This window comes from Pollachius pollachius, assembly GCF_949987615.1.
Source record: "Pollachius pollachius genome assembly, chromosome: 1".
NCBI lineage: Eukaryota > Metazoa > Chordata > Actinopteri > Gadiformes > Gadidae > Pollachius > Pollachius pollachius.
The window spans coordinates 14,613,989-14,625,795 of NC_136934.1; the positions used below are offsets into that span (position 1 = coordinate 14,613,989).

The 11,807-nt window shown below is 42.9% G+C and overlaps 2 protein-coding genes across 2 annotated transcripts; one reads left to right on the forward strand and one right to left on the reverse strand.

The window, feature by feature from the left end:
- Nucleotides 1–912: 912 nt before the first annotated feature.
- Nucleotides 913–1,858, forward strand: LOC307072127 (fatty acid-binding protein, liver-type-like; the record flags this gene model as incomplete). The annotated part of the gene is made up of 4 exons (XM_079731322.1): nt 913–979; nt 1,290–1,462; nt 1,624–1,716; nt 1,808–1,858. 4 exons carry the CDS (start codon nt 913–915, stop codon nt 1,856–1,858), a joined length of 384 nt encoding a protein of 127 aa, XP_079587448.1.
- Nucleotides 1,859–1,984: 126 nt separating this feature from the next.
- smyd1b (SET and MYND domain containing 1b) lies at nt 1,985–7,149 on the reverse strand (the record flags this gene model as incomplete). The annotated part of the gene is made up of 10 exons (XM_079746219.1): nt 1,985–2,149; nt 2,331–2,499; nt 2,610–2,773; nt 2,883–2,975; nt 3,822–4,017; nt 5,064–5,102; nt 5,279–5,409; nt 5,790–6,003; nt 6,339–6,515; nt 7,028–7,149. The coding sequence occupies 10 exons, from the start codon at nt 7,147–7,149 to the stop codon at nt 1,985–1,987; spliced, it is 1,470 nt and encodes a 489-aa protein (XP_079602345.1).
- Nucleotides 7,150–11,807: the final 4,658 nt, after the last annotated feature.

Sequence of the window (11,807 nt, forward strand, 5' to 3'; positions counted from 1 at the left end):
AAACATGTTTACGTTGAGCTTTGATGTTGTGGAAATAGATTTAAAATGTCAATAGCGAGCAGTATTTAACATTTTAAGTATTAGATAAGTAGGATAAGGTGGATTTGGCTAGGAATCACCTGCAAATTACCATCCTATCTATATGCTTATAGTGTGATAATGTTTGTGAAAGTCACAGACATAGCTAATAGTTTATAGATGCAGACCAACAGTTTTGACATTAGAATAAATAATAACAGGGGCAGGAAAGGCAGCAAGGGACAAAATATTCTGTAACAGGAAAGACAGAAGGAAAGGAGGACCGAGGGTGTAATTAAAAACAAGAAACAAAAGGGCAAAGGGCAAAGCAGAATAGAGGAGGAGAGGAGGACAGAAGGATAAGAAGAGGAAAGGGAAAAGATAGGGGGGGCACAAGAACCCAATAAGTGTTTCTGTGTCTTATCAGCAGCTTAAAGTATGCCAACATGTTCCGTGACCCAGTGAATCGTAACTATAACTGCCAATGCTATTTAACTAATTGCGTCTTTTTTATTTTCATATTGGTATCATTCCTACCTCATAAGGAAGCACACTAAAACTTGAGGTGCTGACCACTGTTATTTGTTCATAGTGGCTCTCATCATTAGGAGATAGCCACTATTGTTCCACTGAAGTTTTTCTTCCTAAATATAGTTTGCCCTCATCTCTCATATAGTCACACTCTGAATGTAAATATGATACAGCCACTGTCCACACCTTCATCAACTCATCCTTGTTATCTTGTGAAGCTCTACTTTGAGCCAACCAGGGGAAGGGGGCTGGGATTACCTTCATTTGAAACAGCTGTGGTTAATCATTGTTTCAGTGGGCTGAATAGAGTATAAAACGGGATGGTGACACTCTGTATCTTTGGCTTATTTGTCTTCCATCAACATGTCTTTCACTGGAAAATACCAACTTGAGTCCCAGGAGAACTTTGAGTCTTTCATGAAGGCAATTGGTAAGTTGAGAGGCACGTTGATTGTTCATGGTCATTATGCTGTACGGAGTGACCCCTCTTCTTCGTCCCCAATGCTTCGCTTACATTAATGTGACTTTATTTTTATGTTTACCGGCTCAAATTTACCATCAAGTAAGGATTTGTTACACTATTCTGTTGCACATAGAGAATAGGCTTGATGTGCTTGGAGTTGTCCTTGATGCTATAGCTATTGCTTGTTATTTGTTGCTACACTAGGTCACAGGTACTCCTTTAGTGGCCACTTTGTTTTGGTGTTTATCCTGATTTGGTTGTGGTCCCTTGTGACTAGGTCTCCCTGATGAGCTCATCCAGAAAGGCAAGGACATCAAGAGTATTTCTGAAATTGAAGAAAATGGCGACAATTTCAAAGTGACAGTCACCACCGGCACTAAGGTCCTCGTCAACACTTTCATCGTCGGACAGGAAGCTGACCTTGAAACCGTCACCGGCGAGAAGATTAAGGTAGACTACTGTCTGCTTCCTACCAGAGTATCTGCTGTCTAGCTTGTACACAATTGGCCAACTTTTTCTTTGTTTTTTTTTTTTTTTTACTTCGTCATGTGTATTGCTGCAATATCAAACTTGTTTTTTTTTTTTTTTTTTTTTTTTTTTTTTCCTTTCAGGCTGTGGTCAAGCGTGAAGGAAACAAGCTGAAGGTCTCCCTCAAGGGAATCGAGTCTGTCACAGAATTGGTTGATGCCAACACTATTGTTAATGTAAGTAGGAACAATGGTCCTGATTTTCTCATAGGCCTACTAATGGTGCACAAAGACAGTGTGTTAACATTTATTTTCTTCTCCATTTCAGACCATGACTCTTGGTGGCATTGTTTACAAGAGGACAAGCAAGCGTGTATAATGTCTTTCCTAATAAAAAAAAATAAGCAAACGGAACTTGGTGAAGTTTTATTATCTATTTGGGTATAGTGTGGGCTACAAAAGCAAGCGTTTGTTAAACAAAAGGGGTTTGTGTGGACTGCAATGTTCACTTCCTCCTGTGGAAGAGGTTCTTGATCCCGTCCTGTACAGAAACGGGTTCGTTCATCATAGTCATGGGTCGGTTCTTCAACGCTGCTTCTCTCATGCTATGGTAGACATACTCGTTCTGCGTGAACATCCTGAACTCCATCTCCGTCTGCATGCGCATTGCCTGTGGAAGCGGGCAGCGGTAAGCTTTCAGTCAGGGTCGTTGAAGGGTATTGCAAGGAGGGAGCGTAGAACAAATTATATTGAATAACCAGAAATGTACAATTAAGTTTTTCTGGCATAACTTTCATTCACGCTCGCGTGATTGCCATCCAAGAAGGCTACCACTTCTCCGCTGGGCTTACCTCTAGGTCCTGAGTGATGGGGTGAGTAGGTCCGTGGGTGACCATGAGAACTGCATAGGCCTTGCAGATCATCCCGTGGCCGACGTCTATTAACCCTGCCTGCCAGTGTGAGACTCCAGATCTCATGGTAGCCAAGCCCAGGGCAGCGTTGTTTGGGTGGTAGATTTTGCTGTAAAGTTTGGATTTAGAGAACCGCAATTTAGCTGCACATCTCGATAGTGGGAACACAAACACAAAATGATTAGGGAAGTGGGCTTGAGTACATTCCCTGATACTTACTTGTAGCCCTCAACGACTTTGCGGGAGAGGTCTGCTGCATCATCAACAAACTGCAGATAGGCCTGCACCTCGCTAAGTGTGCTCCATAGCTTCAGAAGGTAGATGTGTGTGTCGGCCAGCACTGGTTCTGCTCTTTTCATGCAGTCTCTGCACATGACGACCACCTTAGTTCAGGATGGCAGATCAAATGAATAAACACTTGAATGAATGAAACACTTGACCTTTGTGTAATGAATTTCATTGTTTGACAAGTGTGGCTATGACGGACAATACCTCATGATAGTCGCCACTTAAACGAGACTTGTTAATCTTCTCCAGAGTCACACGGCAATAATCTGATACTTCCTTCACCTGCTCTTCAGGTACCTGACAAAGAGGGTGTGGATTTGTCAAACATGACCATATTTGCAACACGTGTATTGTACAATTCCAACACAAGTTGTTGCATGTTCTGAAAGTACACATTCAAAGGCACAAATAGTTTGTTGAGCCAAAGTCTAGGGACCATGATAACATAGCCCTGATAATCTTTACCTTCTGTTGAATGCTAAGGTTGTGACTGTAGCAAAGTCGACAAACTATGGGTCATCCCTCCTACTAGCGGCCACAGTATTGCATGAAAAGCTTTATTCCCAACCCTTTCTCCTAATCTTTATGGACTCCAAATCCCCTTATCTTTTTGGCTAACAGCTCTGTCCGATTGTGACACACTAACACTACCGATCACGTGGCTCTAACTGTAGCCAAATGATCATATCGCAGTCATGGATGTAGAGGGCAGTTTGTTAGCTTGTTATTGATGGCGAAGGGAGCTTTTCTCTGATGCCATGACTGCTAAAATATGCATGTACTTTTAGTTAAACCATGGGTTAATAAAACTAATATTTACCTCAATCATAACGGTCAACTTGAAAATATGTAAAGGGACATGTAGCTCAATGTTAGGCCTGTTATGTCCAATATTTTGTTGCGTTGTGAGCCTGTACCATTACTGCAGTCTGTTTAAAGTTATCTATATGGAAGCTCGTGCTTACTTGTCTTGACAACCAGTATATAGGCCTATCGGGGTGGGGGGGGTTGTTTGCATGCAACGTGCGTGTGCGCATGAATATGTATGCATGAGCCTGTGTGCATGTGCACAAGCGTACTAAATCATTTGAATTTCCCTTAGGGGATTAAAATTATTTATTTTAAGTATAGGTTGTTGGCTACCTTTACGCCATCCACCTCCTTGCCCGCCATCTTCACGTCATCTTTGGTGCGGTTCTTGCAGTGGTCACATGTGCAGTCGAAGAAGTACTGCGCTTTCAGGAGTCTCTGTCTGTCCTCTGACACGTTCAGGTAGTCCACGTAGGACACCGTCAGCTCCTCTCCCTCAGAGATCTTACCCAAGGCACGCAGCTCGATCCTTTGGGAACAGCACAAAGAAGAAAGATTTAGAAGAATGAGAATCTGAATTGCATGGTCCTACTGAAGAGCTTAAGGGCCTGCTTACAACTACAACAAATTATTGAAAGCTTCTGTTCAGAAAATAATTGTACTAGTTTAAAACATTAGTTTAAGACATTTAGATATGTATGGTCCTTTGAAATTAAAATGATAATGTACTTAATTTCCTACCAACTACATTAACATTGCACTGTAACATTTCAACTACCTTGTGGCTTAGAATAAACTGGGCATATAGTCGATGCTAATCGATAGTGATTTCAATAATGTTATCAATAAAATCACAGCTATAATTCATTCTATAAAATCAATTGGGGCCTCTTTTTTTTTTTTTTTTTTACAATAAAGCTATCCACGCTCCCCAAACCCATACCACTCACCATCCAGCTATCCTAGCTACCCTATTTCAAGTCACAGTTGCAGAGCCAATTAGAGAGGACAGAACACTTTTTTTGATTGGTAAGTCCCGGCTATTTAGTGGGAGGGTCTCAATCTTACACATTGCGACTTTAACACACCTATATATTAATGCAAGAAAATGTTTTCAATTAAAAAATATTACTAATCTATAGCACAGAGGTTAGAGTTAGCATTACATATACTGCTCACAAACTTTTTGTCAGTGTTTTAACTGTGAGACAAAAACCTTTTTGAAAAGTGAAAACGTGTGTTAACATCAAACACATTTTTCTATTTGGTCGCTGTTTAATGGAACATTGTTCCAGGCAGGTACATCCATGTTATCTAAAGTAGCTTTAGAATGAGATACATTAGCTAGATGAAGGTTATAAACATTCAGCAGCATGCCAAAGGGGCTCTCAACCGGGACAAATAAGTATGATCGATGGATTGAAATGAGTATAGATGCGATTATAGGTCGATAGTTGTGAATGAAAAGTGAGTGAGGTTTTATTTTAAATGAACATATACATATTATACATGTTTATTCATTTTTTTACACAGTGCTTGAATAGATGATACTTAAAAAGGGTTGAGGTGACGCACCTCGGTTGAGAGTGAAACATAGTATTCACAGCGGATTGACTGAAAAACAAACAGGAATCATTTTACCCATGTTACCCAATCAGACTCTATACTCTCTCCTAAACTCACTCTCATACATATAAAGCGATCATACCAGAAACAGCATCATTCACAGCATCAGATTCCCCATGACACATGATCTTTGACGGTGTCCCCCACTGAGATGCGGTACGTACTTGCCGTGGTTGAGAATCACCGTGCAGTTGGGCCAGCAGTCGTGGTTCACCAGACAAAGGTTGGGGAACAGGCCAACCCCAACCGCCTGAAGCCCCTTCTGATCGCTCACTGTGAAGCCGTTGCAGTTGACCTGGGGGGTAAAGGACAAGGCTATATAATATGATATAACGGCACCATTCAATGGGATGTTTGTGTGGGAAAAGGTGTTAAGACCAAAAATGATTATCTTTTTCTATTGAGGAATTATTTGATTGAAAGTAGATGTATTCTTTGTTTCAATGCGTTTGTTTTGTTTCCTATTGAGTTTAATAATTTATAATATTAATCATTTGTCAGCAACTGAATAAATGTAAATGAGGCTCTGACATTTGTTTAACGGAAAACCGAAATAGCAATTATTGATTGCAATTCTGCCTCTATGATCTAATACCAAGAGTTTTAAAAGGATAATAACATGGATGAGTCCAGTGCAGTGCAGACTGTGAGAGCAGGTATCTATGGAGAACGCACCACCCCGAAGATATGTGAGAGGTCGTCGACCGTGTGCTGCTTGCTGTTGCGCGGCCAGTAGTCCAGGAAGTTGTGGATGTCCACTTTGATCTCCTGGAGGTCGTCGTCGGGCATGCCGAAGATGTGGTCCTCCAGCTCCTCCACGGTGGTCATCTGAGTGTCGGTCACCAGGCTCCCCTCCTTGTCCAGGCGCCACACGATCCGCGCGGTCAACCTGCGGTCCCAATGAACCACAAAACATTTATGATGCATTTATTCTTATCCTCATCCCCATCTTGCTCTCTTGCTTTCATTCTGGATACTGAGGAGCGTTTCCTCTTCAAGATGAGTCTGATTATGGATGATCAGTTTAAGTCAGTTCTTTGAATCAGACTACCAGTGTCAAACTAGGATCTAATTTAAATATACTTCTCAATAAAAAGCTTTATTTATATTTTTGCGAAATGCCAACATCAATTGGTCGTTGCATGCAGCTGACAGAACGATGACTCTGTCAAGGGAACGGATGGGTGCGTTCCATTGATCCTTGGACCTTTGCCTCCTGCTCACCGAACACTCTCATTTGGGGCTTTGCCGTAGGTCTTGATGGCACCGCATTCGTCCTTGTGTTCTGCCCAGCCGGCGCGTTGGCATGTGCGGTCGCAGTAGTGGGCAAATCTGCACTGACCACACCGCTGAAGCTTGGGCTGGCTGCGGAAACAGCTGTGACATATGCGTTCTGCCATACTGTAGAGGGAGATTGAGACAAGCACAATGCTGCTCAGCCTTGTTGTTAGGACAGCGCTACTACAGTCTGGGCATCGTGATGTTTACACAATTGGTTTGGTGGAACGCACGCTAATTGGCCAATTGATTGCTCACACATTAACACAGCTAATAAAGGCAATTGCCGATGAACATACATGGCTTAATAACTTCCCCAGATTGTGTGTGGAAAGATCAACACCATCGTATGAAGTATGCCTTGTGATGTCAACATCAGAGGACATAAAATAAAGTTAATTAAAGTAAACCTTAGGAAAATTGGAAAGGTCCAACTCCCAAACATTTCTAAATGACTTACTTTCATAGTAGTGCTGGGTACTAGTTCTGGTTAAACACAAATTCAACAGACATTTCAGATGCTTCCACTTTCCTAATATCACTAGTATAGCTGCAAATTAACACACACCCCCCGACACACACTCACACACACGCACCCTGGGCCCCCATGCATTTTCCCTTCCATAGGGGCCTACCTGTCGAATACAACGGCAGCGAGGCTGGCCTCTGAGAACACCACGTCGCCGGCCCACATCTCCTTGGTGGCCTTGAGTCCCCGGCCTTTTCCTGGTGAGTCAAATATGGCGACGGCCTCCATGATGTCCGTGGTGTTGGTGGTCCTGCTGAAAGGACAGAGGCGTGCGGCAGTCTGCGGTACGTCCGGCCAACAGGGGAAAAGAGAGCCAGAGGCGACGGGCTGGGGGGCTAAATTCGGTAGTTGAGCGAGTAGTCTGGGACCTGTCGTAGCGCTCACCGGTGTGTCTGTGTGTGTGTGTGTGTGTGTGTGTGTGTGTGTGTGTGTGGGTGTGTGTGTGTGTGCAAAGAACAACAGCTGGACATTCCAGCCCTGAGTTACTAAAATAGGGGTCCACTTCTTACAACTATACCATGAGGGGATAGGTAAAGGGTGAGCAGTGTTTGGCTGATTTTAATCACAGGGCGAGGCTTTCATGAATAACTGACAGATGAATAAGTGCATTTCAAACCCCCTAACGTGTGTCTGAGATAAGACCATATATGCGACATTATAAAAAAATTCTAATGAAAGTAGAAAATGTGGCATTTTGTCCTCCCCATTTGAGTTGGTTGGGGCCAGATATTGGGGATCTATTTCTGTCCCTCAGTTGGGCCTGTCTGTCAGCAGTCAGCAATGGTGACGCTAGACAGCTGCTTGACGTTTGGCAGAGGCAGCTCCTCCTAATCTCTTCTATTCTAGCACTTTCTTTATCGTATTAGCTCTCTCTCGAATTTTCTCTCTCCCTCTCTGACTTGCAGTCACTCTCTCTCTCTCCCCCCCCCCCCTCTCTCTCTCTCTCTCTCTCTCTCTCTCTCTCTCTCTCTCTCTATCAATCTCTCTGTGTAGAGGCATGTTATTTACCAACACATGATGTCTGTAAATTCTTTTTACAATTTAGGCTAAAGTGTGTGGAACATAATAATACCAACAACCAGTGCAACATGAAATTATGTTAATTTAAGTGAGAAAGACTTGATTAAGTCAGACTTATTGTTGTTGTTTACATATTATAACAATGCATTTAACACAATTGAAATGTTCAATATCCTGAAATAAAACACGCACATCTGTTCAAAATCTAATATCAGTTTGGATACAAAATCCAAAAATGTGATTTCTCTTCATGAAACGTACTCCCTACTTCTTTTAATATGGGTAGGCTACCCCTGTTGCTCTCTCTCTCTCTCTCTCTCTCTCCCTCTCTTTCTCTGTATCTCTCTTCCGACATGAAGCTAAATCAGAATAGCTTTACCTACTACAATTAGGACCGACACGAATAGAAAGAACAGTGGTCCTGTGTGTATGTAATCCTTATGCTGTCGTCTAACCGGTGGTTAGGAGAGAACCCTGAACTGGGCCCCTCAACAGCCAGCAACCTGGAGGCCATGGCCCTAGCTGCCTCGCCCATGCGGCACAGCACCCTGAGGGCCGGCAGCGATGGCCCATATGGACGAGATGTTGACCAACGTTCGCCTCAGGCCCAGCGCAGAGCTCCCCATCAGGGACAGGCCGGAAGTCACCACCTACCTCAAGGTTGGAGGAACTCTGGGCCCACTGGGAGACTTCACCCAATGCAGCCGGAAGCAGACAGAGCACTAAACAGCTTTATAAATGTGATGAGAGTTCCTCCCGCCAGTGTTATTAATGACCCAGCATGACCCAGTCCATGTCCTGACCCGCCTCTGGCTGGGCCACGCTCACGGCCTCCTTCAGGCCCCACGGGCTGCCCAGGTCTGCAGCTATGCAGTGCACCTAAAGCCCCCTGGGCCAGCCTGACCATCTCCGAAGGAACTGGTGGTCTCACGGAGGGGTGATTCTTTCATTCATATTCATTCTTCATTTTGTTCTTGCATTTTGGAACTCTTCCATTTTTTCATTGTTTCATTCATTCATTCATTCTTTCTTCGTTCATAATTTCATTGTTATTCTGTCATTCTTTCATTATTTCATTTTGTCATTTATTCATTTTGAAACTCTTTCTTTTTCACTCTTTCATTCTGTCATTATTTGATTTTTTGTTTATTTTGTTAATTCAGTCACTCACTCATTCAGTCACACAGTCCTTGTTTATTTTATTCTTTCTTTCTTTCTCATTATAGCTCACTACAGAAACAGCTAATCAGTCATCATCTTTTTCAGTACCATCTATGACAGAAACATCAATATACTGTATCGACAGGAGATATCAATATTGATATTGATTGACTTGGTGCGCAAATTTTCATTCCTGGCCCTTTGAGGCTCCTGTGATGATGCAGAAAGCCCGGCCTATCGTTTCTGACACATGTATCATAATGCAGTTCACAAGAGGCGAGAATTAGACCTACATGTTCAGTACAGTACATTCAGACAGTACATTTTGAACAAGATAGTTTTCTTATTGGACTGAATGACACATTGCAACTGTTGTGAAAATGTTTAGTTGGGCAAGATCTCAGAGCAAATGCATTTGTTCTCTTATTAACACTTAATAGGCCTCATATTCTCTAACATTAATAGGCCTATCTGATGTTCGGAAATGTTGTGATTTTACTCTGGAGAATTGAGTCTGGCTTTGCATGTAAATGATCAACCATTCCTTCACACTTTGAAGTGGTCTCCGAAAGAACACCAACTGTATGCACCAACTTCCAGATCATTAATCAATGTAGTGCCACACGTTAGGCAGCTGACAGTTGCCGTCCTTCCATCAAACATTTCCTAAATGAAGCAACAGAGGGCGCTAAACGTATATATGGTTGCATATAGGCTAAATATATTCTGAATGTGTGGCTGCCTGCTTCTCATTTGATTAAATAGGATGAAAATAGAAATGAATGAGCAATCAATAGGTTTACAGCTAAGATTGAAGTTTTAAGCAAAATACTGTGTTACAGACATACAATCCTTGGTTCACGATAATCTTTTTTAGTGGTGACAACATCTGTAGGCCTAACGTTGTAAGGGGCTGCCCTCTTGTGGAACAAAGACAGAAAATATAAAATAATTGTAGGTAGGGGCCTAAGCCTAAATACCATTTCTTATGCTAAAATAGTAGGCCTACTCCTGCAGTGCAGGCTGAACATGGTTTCAATATTTAATTTGCGCTTTCTTTTTGGTTGACATTATTTGGCTTATTTTACATATATAACAGTAGAACAAGATATACCCACTAGAAAAAAATGTCTTATACTGAATACATATGACGTTACAAACCCTAGAATTTACTTGGATTGTTGTGGTCCTTCAACCTACCAGATGTATTAACACATTACTCGGCCCATCCAACCAATCATCTATCCAAACAGCCATCCATCCATCCATCCATCCGTTCATCCATCTATCCTTGACTGGTTTTAAGAACACCTCGGCCTCCGTAGGCTTAACTGGATGAGCGCCAAAAGTGGGCGTATCCTGCAGCCAGAGGGGCGGTGCCAGAGGTGGGTGTGTGTCTCAGCTGATGCGCGCATCAACCGACCGACTCCATCATCAGCATCCGACGCTGACAGACAGTGGGGACAGAATCTAAAATATTGTCGACAGATTATGACAATTTGAGATCATTCTCAAGCAACGCGACAAAGGCTTTCCGCGCCGCCCGTGACAATACCGTTCGCTGGGTCTGCCATCTCGAAAACCGCGGAGCTGCAAATAGTGAGTAGCCTTTGATGATAGACTGATGATGATACAGTCGGTAAATCAAAGCGACTGCATGATACAGCCGTCAATGACACAGTGGATTTGAGCGTTTTATGCACGAAACACATGATCGTTCAAGTCTATATCATAAATGACTGTTTTAAGTCGCAGTCGTTGGTTGGGTGCATGATGCGGATTGTGCTAAAGCCGCCCTTGCCGCCCAGGGATGCAGAGAGAAAGAGAGATGGGGAGAGAGAGATGGAGATGGAGAGAGAGAGAGAGAGAGAGAGAGAGAGAGAGAGAGAGAGAGAGAGAGAGAGAGAGAGAGTCGTGAGGGGAGGGGGCTGAAGCAGAGCGACAGAAAGATAGGCAGTGTATTTTTACTACTACTACTATTCACCCAAGTGGAAGTAAACCTCTAGTAGATGGGTAGAGGAGGCTAAACCCAGTGGCCTGGCTGCGCTTCTCTCACCCCCTCTCACTCTTTCTCTCTGCCGCCGGAACATGCTATTATGCCATTAGAGACCAAACACACACACACACGCAAAAACACACAAACATGCACACACGGAGGTTATATATGAATGTACACTTGTGATGATGATGATGATGATGATGATGATGATGATGATGTGGGTTCCGTCGTTTCATTAATAACATTATTTAGTGAGGAGGTAATAGTAGGCTATACGGTGCATGCTATCTCTTATAGATTCACCACACATCCCATCCAACTCCTGCTGTGTGGGTTCAAATGCAATGCAGAATAGATCCACCGACACACACTCAAACACATGCACACACAAATACAGAAACACATGCATAGACTTATTTTAAAATGGGTTAGACACATTTTGATAGTGAGAAAGAGCTATATCCGTGTGTGGTTTTAATCACCTGGGCCAGCGCAAATTTAATTAAAAACGAATGCCTCATTTTGTGTTCAAAGCGCTTTTATGTTGTTAATCACCTCAGACTCATTGGCCCAGCCTATTCTGGGAGGACGGGCCAGACCTGCTGTGTAACTACTTCCACTGTCGTATAACCCACTGTTTTTTCTGTGTCTCTCTAGTGTGTGTGCCCCCACTACCTGCATTAGGTTGTGATGACCCACACTACTT